A 24,313-nucleotide genomic window follows, 5' to 3' on the forward strand; every position below is an offset into this window, starting at 1 on the left:
ACCACCACCACCACATACATACCCCCCCTCCCCTCCCACACACCCTCCCACTCCAGCCCCTGCTCCAGGGATGGGAGCAGCCACACAGAACAGTTTCCCATCAGTTTTGTGCATGCAGGCTCCTCCAAACCTCCAGTGCAGCTCTGCCTCACTGTGCTGCCTGTAGTTCCCCTTCACTTTACCTGCTCCGGGGTCGAACCACAGGCAGCACAGTGACGCGCTGCTGCACGTTAGAGTCTGCCATTTTGTTTCTCCTTTCTCCTTCCCCTCTCCTGTGTTGTTCCTCCTTTCCATTCCTTCACCCCTTTCTGTCCTTCTGTTTCTATTTTCTGTCCTTTGATTAGTGGTGTGGCCACACTAAAATATTTTGGAATAACGCACCAATAATAATAATAATATAATAATAATAATATCTTGCTATCAATCAGAATCAGACAACGCTGTTATTTCTCTTTTGTGGTGGGACGGCTAATTATACACTAACTCTGGGAAGAGGACAGTCAAAAGTTGTCAGGCGAGAGTTTCTGTATCAGATGCTACAAACATAAATAACATTCATATAGATTATCTTTGATTATTGTTTCAGTCATTACTGATCAAGCTCACATGGACCTTTTAAAGGTCTGGTATTTGGGATATTTTGTTAGGGTTTACATGTCATCAAATCTTTGATTACCAAAATAAATTGCAATCGTTGCACTAGACATCCAGGTGTTTTTGAATATCCTGCGTTCTGCAAAACTAAAGTCGTACTCAAAATAAAGTGGCTAATGGTCCCTTTTAAATTATTTATGCCTGTTGATTTTGATGAACTCTGTGAGCCACTGGCTGTTAAATTGGTGAATCAGTGAAGTGGAGTAGACTTTAATGAACCCACCGTGAATAATGAGACTCAAAAGCTTCACAACTCAACTCAAAGCCCTCGCAGTAATTAACACTTTCTTTTTTTTTTTATGAAGCTCTTCTGCAGTTAATTTGTCTCCAGAGTCGCACTTCACCGCTGTCTCTGCTAACGCTGACAGAAAACCAACAACCTGTCTCGAAGCATTACGTCCTTTCTCAGACCTCGTTGGTAGAGAGAGTTCGTTTTTACCTTTTGCTTTCAATCCAATCAGTCTTGATGGTGAAACTCTGATTTAATTCAGGGTGAACTTACTCGCTTATGTTCAAGTTCTGCTGGAGATACCTGTCAGTCTTTTGTGATGCACAAGTTGATCTGATGTGGCTTTCAGGATGAAGATAGCGTGCTTGGTGTTGCGTTGAGTCAAGTGGTTTCTAAGTTAGAAACCATTAATGGCTGTAAACAATATCTAAAGACGCGACGGCTTCAACATCAGCACCTGCTTCGCTTCTGCTTCTGTTTTTCTGCTGCAGCTCAAAATGTCGAAAGTGTTTGCCCGAAAATGTTGATTTTATTTTCATTACTAATCACCCTCCCTGTTGATCACAGTAAAGCAGATTGACACCATATGAACACAGTCTTCTGATACCGCTCTATAAAAGCCTGAATAAGCTGCATGTTATCAGTCACCAGACGATTCTCCTGCATGACGTTCTCGGGCACAAGCTGAAGAAATCCTGCTGGAAACCAACAGGAAACCAGCAGGATTTTAGCAGAAAACTAACTGGTTTGGCTTCATGAATAATCCCCGTGTCTCTTCTGCTCTGATCCTCCACATATATAATCCCTGCTGCTGTGGTCAGTGTAGGTGAAACACCCGGTATGAGGCCGACTGGCTCTACTGCTTCACACAGTTGTTCTAAATTATATTCAACACTACACTGTTATAATGATGTTTGTGTTACATGCATGGTCCTTTTTGAATACCTCAGCTGAACCCACACTGACCACTGCTTAACCCACTGAACTCTTTCTCTTTTCCTGCCCCACCCTCTGCTTCGAGCTGCCTCCCTCTCACCCCCCCACCCCCCCCACCAGACATCAGAATCAGCCTGTTGTCACAAAACAGATGGGAACATGTTTTGTTCATCCTAATCAATCTGGCGTTGCGCTGCTTGCATCCTGTGCTGCTAAATGAAACTCCAGATAGTATAAAAGTAAAGTGAGAGGCGCCCCCGGCCCCCCCCCCCCCCAGATCTGCACCTGTCTGGTGTTACTCTATATAACTGTCTGGTTTCCATTGGCTTTAAGTGTGACTCATGAAAACGGCCCCTCTCCTTCCTCCCACAGCCACTCTTACATCCTCGTCTCCCACATGTTTGAATGCTGTTTTCTTCTGCTATGTAAATTAGATGAGCGTGTGCATGGCTCTGACCAGAATGTTGCTTTTGAAGTGTTTCTCAGGTCCACGTATCGTATGCAAATACAAAAGTGAACACAAAACCTGGAGTTTGAGTAACTTCCTCTCTCTCCGTCCTCGATTCCCCTCAGTCTCTGTCTTCGCACTTTCCTTACAGTCTGTCTCTCTTGTTGGATGAAACTGTTTATTTTCTGTGTCACAAAGTTTATTTGTGGTGTTGAAAGTGCCTCATCTCCCTCTTCATCACAACCACCGACACCATCACACTTCTTATCTGCTCTCCCTCTTTCATCCTGTCTTCAAAAAAAAAAAAAAAAGTCTTCAAAAATCTTTCTGCCATCGCTCTGTCCAGTCCATTTTATACCCACCTCCCATTCATAAATACATCCTCAATCCAACCCAAACTCCCACCTTTCCCTGTGGCACAAAACTGATTGAGGATGACTGGTTCTTTCCTGGCTGCTCCGATCCAGCACTGGCCACACGGCAGCAGGAGTTGGAGGAGGAGCTGACTCAAGCTCGGGGGCTCGGCCAACACAGGACCAAGAAGCTAACGGCTCCAGCCCAGCGGAGCCTGCAGGTAGGTGGACAGGCTGACATCATCTCAGCATGCCTTCAGGTGTTTTTTTTAAATGCTTGTATGTGCTGTGACACAGTTCATCTTTAAAAAAAAATCCAAACTGCAAAACTGAAATTCAACCAATCTTCTATTATTTGTAAAAGCTTGACATTTTTCTTTTACCAATTTTCTCTGTAAAATAATCAAAACAACCCAAATGAAACAACTTTGGAAATACATTGGTAGCAAAGCTACTTCTTGCTGCAAGTTTGCTTCACAATCGGCTGTTTTATGTTTTATTTAGTAAATTCTAACCTTTACGTAGAAACGTCTGAACTAAAACCAAGTCCATTTTATTCATGGAGCTTTATGGAAGCACAGCTGGGCCGTGAGTCATCTGAGCTCAATAATACAGGAGAAACTGAGGCCCTTATTCCTGGCCGGCTAACTCTCTGCACAGACTAATGGCTACCTGCTATTACAGGAAGTCACAGGTTCCTATGGAAACTTGTTAATTCCAGTGTTTTAGAAAAGGTGCACAAAGGTTTCACAGGATACTGGTGGGACACTCATGTCGACTCTCAACTAACACTCTTTTTATTTATTTATTTATTTATTTATTTTAACTTAATTAATTAATTATTTTAATTAAATTTTTTATTTGTCATTTTGTTGTATAGCAACATCTTACAACATGCAACACACACACACTTCCAAACACACGTAAAGCAATAATCCAAACAGAAACAGGACAAAAAAACATACATGACAATTATCAGACGGTTATCAATTGTCATTGTTCCCTCTTGACTATTTGGTTATTTGCAGTTGTCCATCATTTTCAATATGTCCACATACAAAAGGTAAGAATCACTCCGCTGATCCTGAAGGCGAGTAACGTTGTGTCCAGCCGTGTGTAACAACCCTCGTCTGTGACCGACAATATTTGTACCAATCGCCATATACGTATCCCTCCATTGGATTAGACAAGAGTTTAGAAAATCATTGCCACTCTCATGTGTGAGAGCTAGAGCCTTAGCTTAGCCTAGCATGATGTGAAGGTGTTAGCCTGGCTCTCTCTGAAGAATAAAAAACAGCAAACTGCCCTCAGGGACCTTCAGCTGTGTCTTTTACACAGACAGAGATGTAGAAATTTTTAAACTCTTCCTTTAAAGAATCGTTGCTTTGTGACCCGTCACTGCTCCTGTTGAGTTGACGTTGTCCCGCCTGCAGGAGGACTTTGAGTTTGACGGGCAGGTCCCGTTCCAGGACCCTCACAGCACCTCGGAGAGCACGACCCCGATGGAGGGAGAGAACATGGGAGGTTGGTGGCCCGAGTACAGTACTCCTGATACAGGTGTGAGACCCGCTAGACAGTTTACACTAGCATGCACACGGTCATCTGCACTTTACTTTGGGAAACCTAAGTTGTCTTTGGGTTGATATTTCGTTGTTTTTACCATAACACTCCAAACTTATTTTTATTGAGTGTTGGATTGTGGCTGTTGGTTGGTTTTGTCTTTTTTATTCATTTATTTTTTTCACCTAACATGCCAATACTGTGAATGTAAGACCTGGGTTTTCTATACGGGGTTATTGTGTTTACATATTAAAAAGGATCAGCTTCATTCAGCTTGACTTCTTTCCTACTGGTGGACTCCTTGTCAGGGTCCCTCTGTAGCAAGCTGAATTTAAGCTCATCCCCAATTTATTAGAAATAACTCTGGGACAATTGATGAAGAGTTCATTCATCGGTTTGCGTTGTCATCTGTCTCCAGTATTTTCTTTTGACACGTGCATGCTGGTTGAGCTGGCTAGTGTTTGTTGGGATTTATCCACTGAATGCACTGAATTCTTGAGAGCATATAAATGTAGGTGTCAGGATTCTCCCCATCTGTGGTAAGTTTTTTGTTTTTTCATTGTTTGCATGTATCTGCTCCTTTTTTTTCTTAATTTCCTCTCATCCTCTTTTCTGCCTTTTTAAACTGCTGCTTGTCAAAAAGCCAAAAAATACATCAGCAGATATCTAAGAAATTAAACAATAAACAAAAAATACATGTGAAATTTAAATTATAATTGGGGAGTTGTATTTTAAATGGAAAACTGACTGATGTGAGTTTCGGTTTTTTGCAGCTAAAGCTTCTCTGGAATTTCACTTCCTGTGTTTAAATGAATAAATCTACCAATGTTTAATTAGCCTGTGCTCATTAGAGATGAACATTTCTCATAGACTCTGCTTCCTGTGATCGTCTCCTCCCACTGATTCAAGTTTCCTACAGATTTTTTTACCAACTTGTTTTCCCTCTTGCGGCGACACAGTAGGGCTGTCACTTAAAAACATCAGGTCGCGACATAATCAGTTTGAATTAATGCAGCTCTCACAGCTTAATCAGAAGAAGTGACGTAGTTCTGTTAATTCTTGGTTACCTGAGGGAAACGGCAACAGGTAGATTTGCAAACAGTGACACTTTTTTCCATCTGTGGTTTTATCCACATACACGATGACTTACAACAGCATAGTTTACTAAAAGGGCAACGTGACACGCATTGCGTCAGATGGGCGGAGACTTTTACCGACACCTCCCACTGGAGCACAAGGCACCAAGCCCGTTGTGCTTATACACTGTGGATTTAATACAGTAGTCTATTATAGTTTTTTATTTTTTTCCCCCCACTTCTCATTAAAAGAGTGACAGCCACACAGTGCAGCCTCTGAAATGCTTTTAATCAGAAATATCTATGCAGGAAGTGTTGACGTTACATTAACGGAAAAATAGCAGAGAAGAAGTGATTAGAATGAAAACAGTGTTTCTGCACATGGAGAAACTGGGAGCAGTGGGAATGTAGTTATGTAGAATTAGAGTATTGTTTACTCCTCCTCCTCTCAGTGGCCTTTTATTGTCACATGATGTCCCCCGTCACCTGTTCTCACCTGTTCTCTTCCCGGATGGTTCCAGATGGTTTGCGGTCTGTTGTGGAGGAGCTGGAGCTGGAGAGGAACCAGCTGCAGGAGCAGATACTGAGTCTGGAGGAGCGCTGTCAGGATCTGGAGGATCGACTGCAGCTGCAGGCACGCATCGAGGCGTTACAGGTAACCTCACTCACAGTGCCGGGGTTAAGTCAAACCAGAATTTTTCTTGCTGAATATTGTCGTACACTCTCACTGTGAAGATGTAACTTACCTACTGATGAGTAAACCCTGAGTGAAATGCATGTTTCCCCCCCGAGAACTAGGATTTTGTAACAAACCCTTCTAACACAGGTGACGTTTGATGTAGATGAAGATGAGCAGCCATATTGGGTCTCTCAGGTGTGTTGGGTCTCTCGTGTATTGTGTGCGCTGGAGAGCACCTCTGGCGGTGACGGCTAACGGTGTGGTGTGCTCGTTTAATCCTGGACACGTTTGTCAGATAATGTTTTGAGCTAGCGCCGCGTTCTGCCGCAGACTCACTGGGTGTTGTAAAACCACACTTCAATGTTTTAATCTGTAACTGTCCAAACTGTCAAATCAGTGCTCAGCATTTCCACATGAACGGGGAAAATAGATATCTAATAGCATTAATGAAAACAACAGCGGTGTCAGTTAAATTACACATCTCCTGGTCTCCAGCGGGTCTGCTCTCAACAACGTCTGTGTGCAGTGACAATCTCTCTGTCCAGTTTCTTATGAATTTAATCTTTTGCATATTGATCTTTGTTTTTGTGCCGCTGCAGAACGAGTCGGAGAAACTTCAAAGCCAACTGGCCAGCGTCCGAAGTCAGCAGAGCAGAGATGCAGAGAAGCATCAGCTGCTGGTTACCAGCCTCAACGAGCAGCTCAGAGGGTGAGCTGCTCCTTCTCTCCAAAATCCTGATTCCAAAATGTCGCAGTAGCTAGTTGGAAAGATTATTAACGGACACTGCACATGTCTTTCTAATACCCTCATTAAGTAATCCTGAAATGTGTTGAAATATGTTGAAATGAAAAGACAGAAATGATAAAAATGTTTTTGAAAGATGTCTTTATGTTTACTTTTCCACACTTTGAAAACCCCTGCACTAAACCATTGAGCCGCTACTGAATTAAGTCGACTGGCCTCGTCATCTTCACGTTTCAAAACAGTCTTTGTCTTGAACGTTCGTCTCGTTACTGCGGAACATTTCCCCGTAGCTCCGTAATGCTTCCTCCACTCATGATCAAGTTGTTCATTATTGGACGGATAAAACCTCTCTGTACCTGTTAAATGTTTGAACTGTCATGATTTCTGTTTATCAGGTTGAGTGACACACAGGAGTGTCTGGAAAGTTCCCTCATTGAGAAGGAAAACACTTTGGCCCAAACGTCGGAGAAGCTGGAGCTCATCAACAGCCTCCGAGAATCTCTGAGCGAGAAAGAGATTCAGTACAAAGAGGTTTCTGACAAGCTCCTTCAGACTGAGCACACTGTAAGTGTTTCATTGTCGTTGTTGTTGTTGTTTTTGTTTGTGAGGACTCGTCGCTGTTCATTGTGCAGTTGTAGTCAATCATTTTCTTTTGTTTTCCCTCCTTTCAGCTTGAAAACGTTTCCAAGAAATGCAGCAGCTCAGAGAAACAATGTTCTGGGCTGAAAACTGAAGTCGCCGACCTCACGCAGAAGTTGAGCGTGCTGAAGGAGAAGGTGTGATTCACTGAATGAGAACATCAATTCTTCTTAATGAAAGCATTCTTCATTATTGTTTTTTCATCCATTAATTGCGTTGCACACATCAGATAACACTCCTTCACATGTCCAGAGTCATTTTATATGGTGTTTTACTTCATTGTTGTTTTTTTTTTTTTATCTCATTGTTTTCAGACTCAAAAACAGGAAGTCACCATAGAAACTTTACAAACTGAGCTTGATCAGACAAACGAGGAGCTGGACAAACTAAACACCGCCCACTTGGAAGAACGAGCCCAACTTATTCATGACCTTCAAACCTGCGAGCGGGAAATCGATAGTCTCAAAGACGCATTGTCGGAAAAGGACAAGGAGATATCGACCCTCTCTGCGAACATGGTGGAGTACACAGAGCAGGTGACGGTGCTGAAGCACGAGATTAAACTCAAAGAGGAGAACCTGGTTCATGTGGAAAATGCACTGAGGAAAGCGCAGCAGGAGGTCACAATCATCAGAGAGTCACAGAATTCAGACCAGCAGGCGCTGAATAACAAGGTCACAGAGGCGGTCGGGAAACTCAAAGATACCGAGATGGAGTTAGTGAAGGCCAAAGAGGAGACGGAGTCTAAAGTGGCCGAGGTGGATCAGCTGATAAAGCAGACGGAAGAGGACAAGAAAACCATTCAGGACCTCCGAGGGGAGATCCAGAAACAGAGCGCGAGCCATCGTAATCATCTGTCTGAATGTGAAACACACATCATCTCGCTAAAGGAACAGCTGACGTCCTCCAGCCAAAAGCTGCAGGAGTCAGAAGGACTCGTTTTACAGCTCAAGGATGAAAATATCAACAAAGACACTTTACAGCAAGAGCTTCATGAAAAAGAACTGAAATCATTCAAGGAAGAACAAAACAAACTTCTGGCACAGGTGGAAAAATACAATAATGAAATGCAGACATTGTCCGAACGGTTAGAGGAGCAAGTGCAGAGCGAAGAACACATCCAAAAAGAGATGCGAGAGAAACTGGAAACCATAGTTTCACTGGAAAACCAACTGAAGGCAAATGATAAACAAGCCGAGGACGAGAGGCAGAAATTCAACAGTGAACTGCAGGTCAGAGATTCAGAAAATCAGAAGTTGAGCAATGAGCTTAAAAGCAAAATCGACAACATCTCCAAACTCAAGAACCTCTTAAAAAACACAAAGACTGAGAGACAGCAGCTGCAGGAAAAGCTCAAAGGGCTGACGGAGGAGCTGGAGCTGCAGAAGGAGAGTGTGAAAGAACTAAATGAGAAGGTTACGTCTGCTCTTGAACTCAACGGCACCCTGGGGAGTCAAGTACAAAGCCTCACAAAAGAAAAAGAAAGACTTGAACTGGAAGTGACTGAAAGTGTAAGAAACGTTTCAGAGCTTACAGGTGAGAATGAGTCACTTCAAGCCCAAATATCCACATTGGAAACGCAGCAATCACAAAATGACAAAGTGATTGAAGGGCTACGGAAAGATAAAGAGGAGTTGACTCTTCGAATGAACGAGTTAAAGGGAGTTCTTGAGCAAAGCACACACTCAAACTCAGAGATCCTGCTGGCAAAAACAAATGAATGTAGTAATCTCAACCAGTTGCTCAGGGAAAGGGAGGATCAGGTGACCCAGCTGCAGGAACAAGTGCAAAGCTTGACTTCTGAGGTCGACCAGCTGCAGGGCGAGGCAGCAGAGAAAGAGCAGACTGCTGCTGATCTTCGTGTGCAGTTAGAGGCGCAACAAAACCAGCAAACACAACTTCAGGAAACACTGACTCTGCTCCGGGAGCAGGAGTGCAGCCTGAAGTCCGGGTTCGTGGAGAAAGACGCGATGCTGAAAGAGAAGCAGGAAGAGCACCTCAGTTTGCAGAACGAAATCACAACGCAGAAAAATATCGTATCCAAGCTACGAGCTGAAGCCGAGTCTCTCAATGAAGAACAGTTGCAACTCAGGCGGCAACTTCAAGAGAGAGAAGAACTGTTGGAGAATACGACGCGACAGTGTCAAAAACACAAAGACGAACTGAACGACACGAACAAGACGCTCAAGTCTCTGAGTGACCAAATCAGCGTCACGGAGGAAAACGCCAGAAAGCTTGAGAGTGAAGCCGAGCTGCGGCAAACGGAGGTGACGAGCTTAAACAGACACATCCACACTCTCACTGAGGAAAACCAACAACTTCATGCTGCCTGTGAATCTACAGCAAAACAACTCGCTCAGCAAACAGAGGCCGTGTCTGAGCTCGATGGACAGCTGAAAGCAACTCTTGAACACAACTCCAGTTTGAGCGGGAAGATTATCAGTCTGACAGAAGATCATCAGAGACTACAGGAGGAGTTGGCACAGAGCATCCGATCAGTTTCTGAACTAACCAATGAGAGGAGTTCGCTCCAACAGAAAACCTCCGGGCTTGAAATCCAGATCGCAGACGGTCAGAAAACAATCGGCAGCTTGTTGAGGGAGAAGGAGGAGCTTTCTATCGCGGCAGATGAATTAAGAAAGGTCCTGAAGGAAAGTGAAATGTCAAATTCTGCAGGTTTGCTTGAGAAAACGAACGAATGTGTTAATCTGTCAAAACTGTTGCGGGAGAGAGAAGAACAGCTTCAGGGTTTACAGGAGCAAGTTGGTCAACTCAACGTGTCTTTGAATGAGAAGGAACAAACGTTGTCAGAGCGGCGCTCTCAGCTGGAGGCTCAGCAGAACCAGCTGCTGCAACTGCACGACACTATATCCATGCTGCAGGAACAAGGATCTGCCTTCAAGTCGGGGCTGATGGAGAAAGACGCCATGTTTCAGCAGAAAGCAGAGGAGTGTAGTGTTTACCAGAAAGAGATCACGTTACAGAAAGATCATATATCACAGTTACAGGGTGATGTAGAGTCACTCAGGCGAGAGTGCTCAGGTGCCAAACAGCAGATAGAGCAAAAAGACCAGACATTAAGAGAAGTTACAAATGAGTTTCAAAGCCACAAGGATGAGCTGAACAAACGAAACGAGTCTGTGATTTCGCTCAGCAGTCAGCTCGGCGCCATGAATGAGAATGCTGCGGAGATGGAGGCTGAAATCACCGACCTAAAAGCGGCTGTGCAGAAACTCACTGCAGAAACTCGTCAGCTGACGCAGGAGGACGACCACAGGAAGGCAGAGATCGTTGATTTTAAAGACAGCATTCAGGCACTGAATGAGCAGAATACCAAATTAAAATCTGAACTTCTCAACACAGTGACCGTTCTGTCCGCAGCACAAGAAGAAGTCACAAACCTTAAAATATCCGTCGTTGAAAAGGACAACGAACTCAAAGCAGCGTACTCCGACAAGGAGACGTGTAATGTGACCGTGAGAGGAAAAGATGACTCCTTGAAACAGCAGGAGAGTCTGATCCAGCAGCTCAACAAGAGGGTCTCTGAGCAGGAGGAGCAGCTGAAACAGAAAACAGACGACAACATCGGTTTAAGTGCAAAAGTTTCAGAGCTTGAAGATTCTGCCTTGAAGCTCAGAGGTCAGGTTGACAGTCTGACTTCAGAGTCATCCGTACTGAAAAATACTCTGGAGAAAAAGGAACAGTTGAGTCTTGAATATCAGACTCATTCTTCAGCTGCTGTTGAAAGGTTTAATTCAAATCTACAAGCCAAAGAGGCAGAATGTGAGAGCTTGAAAGAACAGGTGTCACACCTGGAAGAATCCGTCGCAAAGCTCAACGACACCCTCCAGGTTCAGATGGCCGAGGCTGAGAACCTGAAGAAGGCGCTGGTGGAAAAAGAGGCAGCTCTTAAAGACCAGTCAAAGTCTCTCCAGGACATTCAGAGAAGAGCAGATGAAGCTCTGCTCTTCAAAACTCAGTTCATGGAAAGCACAGAGTTGGTGTCACAGCTGCAGAGTCAAATTCAGTTACTGTCCACTGAGTCTGGAAACCTCAGAACGTCAACAGAGGAGACGCAAAGTGCCTTCAACAACCTACAAGAGAAATACGCTGCTAACTTGGAGGAGTTGCAGGACGTGAGGAAGCAACTCTCCCAAAGGACCGAGGAGGTGTCCGACCTTCGCAAGTTACTGGATGACTCCAGTAACGAGCATCAGGCGGCGAAGACCACGACAGAGACACTGAGAAACGAGTTAACAGCCATCCGTCACAAACTGGAGAAAACGGAAGACCTGAACTCCAGTCTGTCAAAGGAAAAGGACGAAGCTTTTTCTTCTCACCAAGCAAGCGTGTCGCTGCTGACCGTTGAAATACAAAGACTCAAATCACAACATCTTCAGGTTGTTGCACAGATGAATGCCCTGACAGAAAACCTGGAGCAGAGGGAAATGGCTCTGCACGCCATCAACAGCCAGTACACGGCTCAGGCCAAACACGCCTCTCAGCTTGTCTCAGAGATGCAGAAACTAGAAGAGCAAAATAAGAGACTGAGTGAGGAAATTAGTTTATCAAAGGAAGGTCATCAGAAGCATCTCACCGCCGTCAGTAATGAGAACGCACGTTTGCAAGAGGAAGTCAGGAAACTTGTTGCGGAGAAGGAAGAGCTGGAAAAGAGACACCATCAGATCAGGTCATCACAGGGGGAGCTGCAGGTTCAGATGGAGCATCAGTCCAGCAGCATGAACGAACTTATGGAGAAAATGGTGTCCGAGAAGGAGAACCTGCAAGCAAAGGTTAGTGGCAAAGATGGAGAACTCTCTCAATTAAAAGAACACGTTCTAAAGATAGAGCAGATTCTGCAGGACTCTGAGAAAGAGTGGCTGTTAGTTTTGGATAGAGAAACACAGGATAAGAATCTACTTGCTGAACAGTTGAAAAGTGTTGAAAATGAAATGAAATCTAAAGATGTTAAAGTTAATGCTTTGAAACGAGACTTGGACAGTTTGCAGGAGAAACTAGCCGAGGCTTCTTCTGCAGTCAGGCAAGGCTCTGATCAGCTGAGCGCTAAAGAGTCGGAGGCGTCGGCGTCCAGGATTCAGCTGGAGAAGGTGTTAGCGTCTTTCCAGGAGAAGGATAAAGAGAACAATAGTTTGCAACAGGCTCTGAAAACTGTGGAGTGTGAGTTACACAAACTTATAGTGAGAAAAAATGACACAGACAAAGATTCCTCGTCTGAAAAACAAACCTCTTTACAGGAGATGATAAAACAATTACAGGAGAGTCATCAGTCTGAAGTAGATGCTTTGAGAAATGAGTTGGATAAAACTGTAGCGAAATTACACGAAGCACAGAACACACTCGATGAAGGAGGGAGGAGTAACGAGGAGAGGGGTCAACGAATCGCTCTTCTGCAAGACACAGTGGAGCGTTTACAGACTCGGCTCAACGCTGAGTCAGAGAAAGTGAAAGAAGCTGCTGTCAAACACTCGTCTTTACACAGTGAACTGCAGGCGAAAGACGAGCAGATCGGCTGTATTAACATTCAGATAAGTCAGCAGAGGGAATTACTGGCTGGACTTAGTCAGCAGATAAGGGATAAAGATGCATCCATTACCCAGGTCATAGAATCTGCCTCGAATGAAAGAATGAAACTCGCAGAGGAAAAAACATCTCTAATAGCACAGTTAGAAAGTGCGGAGCAAGCACATAAAACCTCCATGAAAAGGTTTGAAGAGGTGTCGCAGCAGTTAGAAGATTGTATCTCACGCTCCCAAAGTGAAATTGACGCCAAGAATTCAGAGAAGCTTCAGCTGATAAAGGAAAAGGACGATCTCAAAGGCGAACTGGCGAAAGTATCGAAAGAAAAAGATGTCATGAAGAAGAAGCTTCAAGCTGCTCTCATTCTAAGAAAAGATCTGTTGAAAAAAATAGAGGAGTATGAAAAGCAAAGAGAAGAGAGTTTGAACAATAAAACTGAGGTTTCACATTTACAGGATAAATTACAGGAGGTAACAAACCAAGCTCAGTTAAAAGTTTCTGCTCTGGAACAGAAAATTGTAGAGAAAGAGGGAGAGATTCTCGAACACAAAACAGAGAGTGAACGACTTGTTGAACAGTTACAGTCAGAAAAACAAACTTTGCAAGAGACATTAAATGAGAAAGAAGCACGTTTGTCAGAAAAACTGCAAACACTCAGTGAGAAAAGCTCCGTCATCGAGCAGCTGCAGTCCAGTGTCGCTGAGAGAGAAGAAGCCTTCGAGAAAGACAGAAACAGCCTGATGCAGAAATTGGAAGAGCTTCAAGATGAAATCAAGACGTGTAAAGATGAATTAAAGGACAAATCTTCCTCCACTGCTACTGCACTTGACTTAGAAAATGAGCTCGCACAGATGAAGTCAGAGAAGGCGATACTCCAGAAAAAGGCCCAGGCTGCTTTGCTGGCGCGCAAAGAGACGATGAAGAAAGCTCAAGAGAATGAAAAGAAATTAACTCAGGAACTGGCTGAGCTGAAAGACGACTACAAGGCTCTGTTGGAGCAACACTGTCAGCAGACGAACGAGCTGAACGCCGTCCAGTTAAACTCTGACGAGAAGGTGAGGGAGCTGGAGGACCTCCATAAAACCTCCTTGTCTTATCTGGATGAACTGGACACCTTGAGACAGCTGGTGGAGGAGCGCGATAAGACTCTTCAAGATCTGAAGATGTCTCTGGCTGAGAAGGAGAGCCAGTGCCATTCTCTGTCGCACCTGCAAACAGAGCTGGAAACGCTGAAATCCAAAACTGAGAACATGTCTCTTGAGATGGCAAGTAAAGACGAGGCTCTCGTAGTCATGGAGCAAAGAGCAGAAGCTCTGAAGTCAAAACTTCAACTGGTAGAGAACGACTTGGAGAAAGCCCAGGCGGAAGGAAAGGAGCAAACAGAAGAGATCGAGAAATATAAGGAAACGATCAAAGTTTCTGAGGTAAAGACCGAACAGGAGAAACAGGTTTTATTGGAGGAACACGTTAGTACAAAGGAGGAAAAGTATCGTGTTGTAATGGAAGAAAAGGAAGCTGTTCTGGAGCAAAGTAATCAGATGAAAGTGGAACTTGAGACGGCTCTTGCTTTAGTTTCACAGAAATCCTCTGAGGTTTTAACCATCGAAAAGACATTATCAGAAACTCAGCAGCAGCTCAGTGAGGACAAAGGTGCTCTGACCGAAGAGCTTGAAAAAGCTCGGCTGCATTTCACTGATATGGAAAGGAATTTGGATTTGTTAAAGCAAGAAAAAGAAAGCGCTTTTAGATTAATCGATGAACTCAGAGGTGAGGTGACCGCACTGAATCGGCAACTGGAGGAGGCAGAGGAACTAAAGCTGCATCAAAAGACGCCTGAAACACGTGTCAGACAGGAAGACGTTGACAAAGGCGGGGTCGGTTCATCCTGCAGTTGTGCTGAAAACTTCAAAGTGATATTAACCGAGAGAGATGATGCCTTATCAGTTTCTCAGGCTCGAGTTGCAGAAAAGGAAGAACTAATCGCTGCACTTGAACTCCAGCTACAGCAGCAAATCAAAATTCACGAAACTGCCGTTGAGAAAATGAGAATAGAGTCAGATCAGCTTCAGAAATCTCAAGAAGACGGCAACAAAATGAACAGTCAGGATAACCAAGGCAAAATTTCTCTCCTAACCAGGAAACTTCAAGCAGCTTTAGTTTCTAGAAAAGAGCTCTTGAAGGAAAATGCAACGCTCAAGGAAGAAGCAGAAGAGCTGTCAGCAAAACACGCAGCTAAAGAAGTCGAGTGTTGTACTCTGGAATCGTCGGTTTTGAAGTTGAAACAACAAAACCTGGATCTGGAAAGCTCAATGTCATCTCTGAACAAGGAGAAAGACGAGCTAGGCACCGAAGTCGATCGATTCCTCAATGATAATCGCAGTCTCTCAGCAGCCTGCGACAGCTTGAAACTAACCATAGAGAGCATCACCCAGCAGAAACAAGCCTTTTCATGCCAGCTCGAATCCCTGAAAGACTCTCAAACTGAGGAGCTGTCCAAGTGGAAGTCAAAGCACGCCGAGCTGAAACAAGAGTACGAGTCTCTTTTGCAAGCTTACGAAAACGTTAGCAGTGAAATGGACAAGATGAGACAGCTTTTGGAGGGGGCCAAAAGAGACAGACAGGAAGCCCTCCGCAAAATACACAAACATGAGGCTGAGATGGAAAATCTGGAGAAGCAGGCCAGAGAGATGGAGGAGGAAAATGACAGAATTAAAGAGAGGATTCGCACATTTTCCAAAGAGAAACGGCAGAAGATCGAGGAGCTGGAGGAAGAGAATCAGAAAATGAGATTAGAATTGACTGAGCATGAAGGAAACCGCAAAATGGCAATGTGTGAGCTGACTGACAAAAATAAAGAATTGGAGGCTGAGATTTGCCGCCTTAAAGAGTCTTCAGAGGATCTGAGAGTGAAACTGACAGAGATCCAGGCTGAAAATAGCCAACTGGCAGAAAAACTCGGAGAGGCTAGCTGTTCATTGGAGGAGAAGCACATGGAATCAAACACATACACAAACAACATGCAGCTGAAACTGGACGAAGCGCTCAGTTTGAGTAATTCACTCACTGCACAGATTGAGGCCCAGAAAACGGAGCTCGGTGCTCAGCTGGAAATCAACAAGCTGTTACAAAAGGAGAAGCAAAATCTTTCTGAGAGAATTGACAAGATACAGAACGACCATGAAGTTCAGTTGGGAAAGAAAGACGATGTCGTTAAAGAGCTAAGAGACGTCATCAACCGACACGGCCAGGAAACCATCAGCCTGAACGAGAAAGTGAGAATCCTGGAGGACGATAAGTCTCTTCTGCAAGAGGAGCTTGAAAATGTTCAAGAGATTTCAGACAAGGTGAAAAATGAAAATGAATATTTGGAAACTGTGATCCTCAAGAACTCCGAGAGGATCGACGAACTGACCGAGTCTGTCTGCGTTTTGCAAACCCAGAACACACAGCTGTCCTCTCAGCTGGCGGCGAGCAAGGAGATGAGCAATCAGGTTCGTCAAGAGAAAGAGGAGGAGCAGCTCAAACTGGTGAGAGAGTTTGAGGAGAAGCTCAAGACGGTTCAGAGAGGCAACGAGGGCTCCAAGAACGTGAAGAAAGAACTGCAAGAGCTGCTCAAAGAAAAGCATCAGGAGATAAATCAGCTGCAGAACAACTGTATCAAATACCAGGAACTGATTTTAGATTTGGAGAGCTCTCTGAAGAGCTCACAGTCAGCCTGCGAACACATGGAGAAAGAACTGAAGAAGAGTTCAGAGAAGATTTCAGCTCTGGAGGAGAGAAGGAAACAGTTTGAAGTTGAGCTGGTGACACAGAGGAATCTTCTCCAGGACGCCAAAGAAAAGATTGTGAGTGTCGAGTCGGAAAGAGACCAGCTGGCTCTGGAAATATCCCGGCAAAGTCGACAGTCTGAGGATCAGGAGAAGATAAAATCACCACAAAGTATAGATGAGAAACAAATAAATTCATACGTGGAGAATCAGTTTGTGTTGCAGCAGCAGATCGATGACCTCAAGGATTTAAAAGATAAAGAAAGTCAAAAGTTTAATGATCTGCGACAACATGTGGACTCTCAAGATCTACAGATAAATACTCTGAAGAGAGCAGCTGAGACTAATGAAGCGAAGCTGTATGCTTTATCTTCCACTTCCCAAGGGGCAGATGCCACAAAACTCTGGAATGATTTGTACCAGAGGACGTTGAACGAGAAGGATAACCAGCTCCTGGAGCAGGGCTTTGTGATCAAAAGGTTCCTGGAAGACATGAGGGTTAAAGATAAAGAGGTGAATGAACTCCGAGTCACTAAGTCCAGACTGGAGAGGACTCTGAATGAATACTCTGTCGCCGCAGCTGCACAGCAGAGACAGCTGTTCGTGATGAGCGCGAGCAACGCCGAACTGACCGAGTCCGTGGAGCTCATGACTGTGCAGGTGAAGGAACTGAGTGCTCAGGTGGAGAGAATAGAGCAGGATAAAAACACGCTCAGCCGACACCTTGCCGACAAGGAGGATGCGATTTCTCAAATGCAGCTGAATCTCCATCAAACAGAGAAGATAAATGCAGACACAGACGCTCAGCTGCTACTTCTACAAACTCAAAATGACAAACTTCGAGCTGACTTTGAGAAACAGGAGGGAATTTCTCTGCAACTGAAAACCCTCCTTCAGAGCAAGGACGCTGAGATCTCCTCCCTGTTGTCCTGTAAAGATGGACAGATGTCGGGGTATCTAGAGCAACTCCAGGCTAATTATCGTTCGCAGGTCGCAGTTTATGAGGACAGGCTAACGTCTTTACGCTACCAAAGGGAAAAGGCCGATAAAGAGCTGAGAGGGCTCGAAGCCAGGGTCAAAAGTCTGCAAATTAAAGCGAGCAGATCCGTCCAGGAGAAGGAGCAGATGACAGCAAAGATGGAGTCATTCAAGAACTCCATGGTGTCTTTACAGAGTGAACGGGAGCGACTGATGTCAGAATACAGAATCCTTGAAGCAAAGAGCGAGCTGGGCTTAAAGGGTAAAGAGGGCTCTGCTGACGGGGAAGGTGGTGCAGCCAAAGGTCTTAAACATGAAATAAGGAAACTGTTGCATCAGATGGATGATCTCAACTCGGAGAACGCGATGCTCAGGGCTCAGCTGGTCCGGTACAGAGAGGACTTGAATCAGGTTTTGTCCCTGAAGGACAACCAGTTGAAGGTTCTGCTGAAGAAGCAGCAGGATGTGATCAAAAACCTGGAAAATCAAAAGGCTGCAGCTGAGAAGCAGCACAGAGAGTCTCGCTTGGAGCTGCAGAAGGACGAGGAGGCGAGCAATACGTTGAAAACGGAGATTTCTAAACTCAAAGCTCAGATTTCAAAACTGGAAACAGAAATATCGACTGAGAAAAAGGACAGAGCCACGACGAACGAGGGCAAAGTGATTGCTGATTTGCAGGAGGCCGTGGCAGCCAAAGCAGCTGAGTGTAATGAGCTCCAGCAAAAACTTCTTTCTCAGAAAATCTTAAATGATGAACTCAAGGGAAAAATGCAGCAGGTGGAAAATGAGACGGACAAAAAACTGACCGAAGCCGAAGACAAATACAACTCTGAGCTGGACACCTTCGAGCGAGAGGTGGAGCTGATGAGGGGCGAGCAAGAGACAGCTGATCAAAGGGTGGCAGAGCTCGCGAAAGACCTTCTCGACATGGAGCAACAGCTAACAGACGCCAAAACTCAGAATAAAGACATAAAGGCTCAAAATGAGTCTCTGTGCAAAGCCATGGCCGCTTTGCAGAATGACCGCGACCAACTCATCGAAGACTTCAAGGTCCTGAGAAACAGATATGATGAAGAACTCCGGGAGACTCAGGCGGCTTTGAACAAGGTGGAGCGCAGCCTGCAGGACGCCACGTCCGACCTGGCCATGTTTGCCAAAGAGAGGGACATCCTTGTTCATAAACTTAACGCTTTAGAGAGCAAAGACGCTGACGCGGAGCTGAACAAGTTGTTGGACGAGCTGTCGAAGGACGTGTCGGAGAAAGAGAAGAAACTGAAGCAGGTTGTCTCTGAAAATAACTCGTATGTCAGGCAGCTGTCGGCGTTCTCCAGATCCATGGCCAGCCTCCAGAATGATCGGGACAGGCTGATGGATGAGTTGGCCGGAACCAAACGAGTGGTTGAGTCCAGACAGGGGTCAAGCCCAGAGACTGTCTCCTCCCTGAGTGTGGAGAGGTCTAAAGGAAGTGGTGTCACAGCCCTCCAGACTGACAGAGACGGGCTGGTAAGTCAAGTCATCAGCTGTGTGTTCAGTTTGGCTGTTGCTTGCACTTCCTTTCTCTGCTGTAGTTTTATGTTGCAGACGGCATGAAGGGTTAAAGTTTTATTTATTCATTTGGTTTTTTCCTACATACCATTGCTTTGAATTGCATGGTATTTTTCTTTTGGGATGCACATGTGTTCTGGTGTCTGTGAAATTCTGTCTTTTAATAACAACTTTTTTTAAAGATAAATTGTTCCATCTTTGTGACTGATGAGTCTCTTCTCTTTTCTGTTTCAGCAGACGACAGATGAGCTGCAACAACAAACTGCAGAGAAGATGCAAACTCGCTTAACGTCACCTGAAGAAGTCGACAGCTCTCAGGAGGAAGCAGCAAATCTGAGGTATCTGAGTTAATTAAACCACGAGTTAGTGTCCGTAAAGAGTAACTGAAAGTCACGGACAAGTCTGGTGTTGGATGCATGAACAAGAAGTGTGGCCTCTCACACACCTCTTGACTCAGACGGTTTTTCATGCAGCAGAAACAAGAAAAGAAGTCACACACTTTGGCAACAAGTGAGAGGTTTGATATTTGGATAAACATTCATGTACGCTGCTTGGCGTGGAAACAGCTGCAGGTTTTTCTAGCACTGAGCTCAAAGACTAAACGACGAGATGAGAAATATTAGATTTTTGTTGATGATACTAAAAGGTTTCTGTTGTGTAGGTCTGACAGAGAGAGGAAGGACAAAGCTCCAGTCAAGGTCAGTTTACACACATGAACACTCAGGACTTGCACTGAGGACTGAATGTGGAGAAAGACGGATAGCTGTTAGTTTTTCATCTTGCTAAATGAAATGTTTCCCTCCGTGCAGCGGGAGGCAGGTCAGAGTGGGATGGAGGAGCTGGTGAGTCGGCTGGAGGCAGAGAGAGTTCAGCTTCACAGAGACCTGCAGCGCTGCATGTATGAGATCCAACAGCGAGACCAGTACTTCCAGCAACTCAACACCAAGGTACGAAAGATATTATTTTATTATTATTATTTTCAATTCCTACAGAAAATACAAGAAAAGTAAGAATGAAAACATCCAGTAATCCATCACCATGGATGCTAACATATGCTAAATGTCACATGAATACTCTTCCTCACCCCACATCCTCACTCCACACACCTCCCCCCTCCTCCCCCAGCTGCAGCAGGCCATGGAGGAGAAAGGAGCCGTTGCAGCTCAGCTGAGGGCCGTTTCACAAACCCTGAGGGACACACAGAACCGCTGCCATTGGCTGGAAAACCAGGTCCAAGGCCAGACTCAGGTAAATAATGCTGAATACCTGCAGGTCTATGCTGCTCATGTCTGTGGCAAGGGGTTTCAAAAAGTGAGCGAAAAAGACATTTTATCATCTCTATCTTGACTTTTTAAAAATCTTTTGAACATAATTCCATATCACACATTGTGAGACCTTCTTGTATAATTCAACTAAAGTCAAACAACTACATCAAAGTCAGTCAGACACCAAATCTTCACTGCGCTGCTTTTCATATCCCTGTCTCAACATCGAGTCTAAACCCTCTGTCTCCTCTCTCACTGTAGCTACTAAAAATCAATCCATTTTGTCTCGTGAACATCTGAGTTTAGCTAAGCAGATGTTTACACTTATTTTTCCTCATGCTGCACCTTCCCTGAAGCTCTCTGGCACCTCGCGCTTTGAAAGCTGCTGGTTTATAATATTTCTGTGGTCCCTTTTTTCTCTTAAAGCTTCTAACAAATAGTTTATTTTTAGACATCAGATTAATAGTTTTGCCCCTGTCCCCCTGAAGTTATCATAAAGCACGAGGGTGGCCACATAATGTCTAAAGGTTTATGTGAATTGATGTGTCTGTGCACAGCTGCGTCTGACTCTAGATCCATTATACGTGACTTGCCTGTGCAGTTACCTTCCCTCTGCGTTTTGTTTTTCCTTCGTAATTCCACCTGTGTTGTTGCATCTCATCCCTCAATGTCTTTCCCCTTATTTTCTGAACTGTTATGATATGAATTAAAGTCCAAAATGCTATAAAAAATAATCTTCCAACAAAAAGTTACCTGTGTATGTACCTGTAATGTTGTGTCATCACCACCAGGAGTCCGTGTTTGCTGAGGTTGCACCAGGAGCTCCACAGGAGAGAAGCAACGACTCTGTGGTCGCTGAAGCTGCTGAAGCTGTTCAGCTCCGAGAAAGGTGAGACCAGACCTCTCCACGTTCTCACAGATGTTTCTGTGTGGCACTGGTCGAGCTCATGGATATATTAACGTGTGTGTGTGTGTGTGTGTGTGTGTGTGTGTGTGTGTTTGTTCAGGCTGCTTGAGGTGGAGCAGAGTCTGGCCGATGAGAGAGCGAGGAGAGAGACGGCTGAGGAGGCTCTGCGTCTGGCTGAGGATAGGGCGAAGAGGTGAGATCCAAATTCAGTCACTTATCTCACACACACACACACACACACACACACACACACACACACACACACACACACACACCTAAAACAGTGCAGAACTTTTTGAATGTTTTGTTGTGCAGTGTTGGCTCCAGTCTGTCCAGAGACAGTCAGAGGGATTTCAGTATCGAGATGGAAACAGAGGAGGAGTGGGAGGCTCTGAGTCTGAACCCCAACCAGCCTCTAATAACACGAAAGGTACGTTTTTATTAATTTAGCCTTAGACCTGATTACCGTCACCACTGCCTCTAAATATAATAATAATAATACCTTTTATTTATACGCACCTTTCAAGGCACTCAAGGACACCTTACAACACACAAGATAAAAGACTAGTACAAGGCATAAAATACAGAATAAATCAGAATAAATGTAATTGTATAAAATTATAAATTGTATTATTTAATTTTTATGCAAAAAAGTGTAAGATAATGATAAACCCTTGTTCATGTTCAGTTTAAATAAGACATGAGTGGCAGGTGTGTTTCCCTGACTGCGTGGTGTGTGTGCCTCCAGGTGAAAGGTGGGATGGTGGCGTGTCGGCGGTGGCTCAGAGGGCGGAGCCTCTACTTCTCCAGGCTGCTGACGAGCCGCGCCCGCTCTCGATATTTCTTCCTGGCCTACTTGCTCACAATCCACGTGCTGGTCCTCATGTGCCTCAGTGGCGCCCTGTAGCGAGGTCACGCCGGGAACAGACCGGCTCAAGGTTAAAACTCAAAGCCGCGGTCTGCAGGAAACACTAAAAGCGGAGGTGGAGATGCTCCTGGTTAATGTTGCCAGGGAATGAATGTTGAAGTTAAAGATTTCATCCTCCAATTAATATAATGTAATGTTCAGTTTATTTGTTTTTCCGTTAAAGGCTGGACACAGATAAGTTATTGATTAGATGTCTGAGCACTGGTTTTTATTAGTTTACTAGTTTACTTTTTTCTTTTTCTAGACATCTTTTATGGTAAACCAAGCCTTAATGCATGATCCTCCCTCCTCTTCCTAAAACAAGCAGGTGGAGTCCTTAATTCTTGTGGCCTGTTTCCTACAGTTTGTTTTCTGATCCACGTTGGAGAGGAGACGAGGGGAGAAGCTTCATATTTGACACAAAAAAAGCCTCAAAGGGAGTTTGAGAAAGACGGGACTTGAACCAAGAAGGTGCAGAAAGCCATATCCATTCTTTGTCAACACTACTGTATGAATCTTGTTTTAAATTCCTCCCCACCTTGTTGCCCCTCCCCCCTGAGCTGGGAGCGAACATGCAAACATCCCGTCTGTCAGTTCCGTTTGCTTCACATCCAAATCACAAACGTTGGCACCAGCTGCTGCTTTACCTGCCTGGGTTCACACTTTGCACATAATCGTGATGCTGAGTAAAAACTATGCACTGATACTCCAAATGTAAATGTAATCATCTCATATAAGCTCAGAAGCACTACAGCCCCCCCCCCCCTTAAACCGTAAAGCCAAAGGTGAGCGTATCCTGACCTTGGCAGTTGGAATAAGTGCTGTCATGCCCGTTAAAGTGAGTGAGGAGACATGGTTTAAAAATATCCTGAACTTTAGCTCCTGTATCATGATGTGCCATTGAAAGTGTACTGCAAAAAAAAAAAAGGATATGAAAATACATAGTGTATGTATTTAAGGTTTTTCTGTATTTATGCGTGCATCCTCAGAAAGTATAGTGTACAGTATCTGTTATGGACTGTATGTATGTATATATACATTTCTATCCACTCTGCCTGGTGTATGATGACTGTACATTTCTTGATTGTTAAAGAGGTGGAAGTTGTGATAAGAGACGAAGTTTCACAAAACAAGCTCAACTAACGAACCAAAAGTAAAAAGATAAAAATAAGATTGAATTGTTTTAAAGAGGGTGAAAGACGATTTGTGGCTCGTTAATTGGTCTGGTTTTGTAGAAAACCTTGAGTCGAGTACGAGTTTGAGATATTGCTGTAATGATCTGTACATAAAGGTGACTGATGGAAAAAATAATGAACTGAATCTATTTATGAAAAAAAAAAAAAAGGCAAACTACTGATAAATGTTCAGATGGCATATTTTCTCTGCTGCCTCTATTTTTAAGTTAGTGATGCTGTTTGCCTTCTGGTGACATTAGGCTTCACTTGGTGCAATACTGTGTCAGAGGTGAACGTTTTCAGCTCACCTTCACCATCCCAGAAGAAATTTAATAAAGCTTATTGGACTTTTCTTCAGTTTGCCCTTATGATGTGTATTTTACTAGCAGCCTGCGGCATCATGCGCTCGGCTGTCATCAGATTGTTGTGTTGGATGATAAACACAGTGATGTCGAAAATTATTCAACTGTCATTTTATGCACACTTATTGTGTTGTAGATTTTATTTAAAATACATTAAATTTACTTTTATTTAATTTAAAATGCGTAAAAATGCCAAAACAAAGTGAAATACAAAAAACATTGTTATATGTATTTCTTTTACTATGTCATAATTGGATTTTTTTTTTTAACTTATTTTACAGATTTTTCCTAAATCATTATGATCAAACTCATTTAATAAAGTGAATCCACTCAAGTTTCTACAGAGAAACTTTTTCCTAATAATAAAATTAAGTGTCAATCAATTAAATATTAACACCAGCTTAATATTGTAAAATAAACCTTTTGTTTTGGAAGACAAAGTAAAAAATACTGTGTAAAACAGATTAAAATCATGTCAAACTTCAACTTGCAGTATTTGTGTCAACATTGAATCTATAAGTGTAAAGTAATGTTAAAACCTGTCGAAGCA

General features: G+C 43.9%; 1 protein-coding gene across 3 annotated transcripts in view; it reads left to right on the plus strand.

Moving 5' to 3' along the window:
* LOC111644315 (uncharacterized) overlaps positions 1–23,753 on the plus strand; it is a 34,138-nt gene extending 10,385 nt beyond the window's left edge. Inside the window, exons 15-29 of one of the 3 annotated variants that reach the window (XM_087170119.1) lie at positions 2,735–2,841; positions 4,054–4,177; positions 5,778–5,911; positions 6,535–6,644; positions 7,076–7,244; positions 7,352–7,456; positions 7,634–19,105; positions 19,382–19,485; positions 19,809–19,845; positions 19,957–20,094; positions 20,273–20,395; positions 21,204–21,301; positions 21,420–21,512; positions 21,635–21,749; positions 22,068–23,753. In XM_087170119.1, coding sequence (XP_087026245.1) covers positions 2,735–2,841; positions 4,054–4,177; positions 5,778–5,911; positions 6,535–6,644; positions 7,076–7,244; positions 7,352–7,456; positions 7,634–19,105; positions 19,382–19,485; positions 19,809–19,845; positions 19,957–20,094; positions 20,273–20,395; positions 21,204–21,301; positions 21,420–21,512; positions 21,635–21,749; positions 22,068–22,226 — 13,088 coding nt within the window. In that variant the 3' untranslated portion in view covers positions 22,227–23,753. The remainder of the gene's footprint in view (positions 1–2,734; positions 2,842–4,053; positions 4,178–5,777; positions 5,912–6,534; positions 6,645–7,075; positions 7,245–7,351; positions 7,457–7,633; positions 19,106–19,381; positions 19,486–19,808; positions 19,846–19,956; positions 20,095–20,272; positions 20,396–21,203; positions 21,302–21,419; positions 21,513–21,634; positions 21,750–22,067) is intronic. The other 2 variants (XM_087170120.1, XM_087170121.1) reach the window with 2 other exon arrangements.
* The last annotated feature ends 560 nt before the right edge of the window (positions 23,754–24,313 follow it).

The sequence above is a fragment of the Seriola lalandi genome, unplaced genomic scaffold (assembly GCF_002814215.2).
Source record: "Seriola lalandi dorsalis isolate HSWRI2012SDOR001 ecotype SW California unplaced genomic scaffold, Sedor1 jcf7180002054929, whole genome shotgun sequence".
Lineage (NCBI taxonomy): Eukaryota > Metazoa > Chordata > Actinopteri > Carangiformes > Carangidae > Seriola > Seriola lalandi.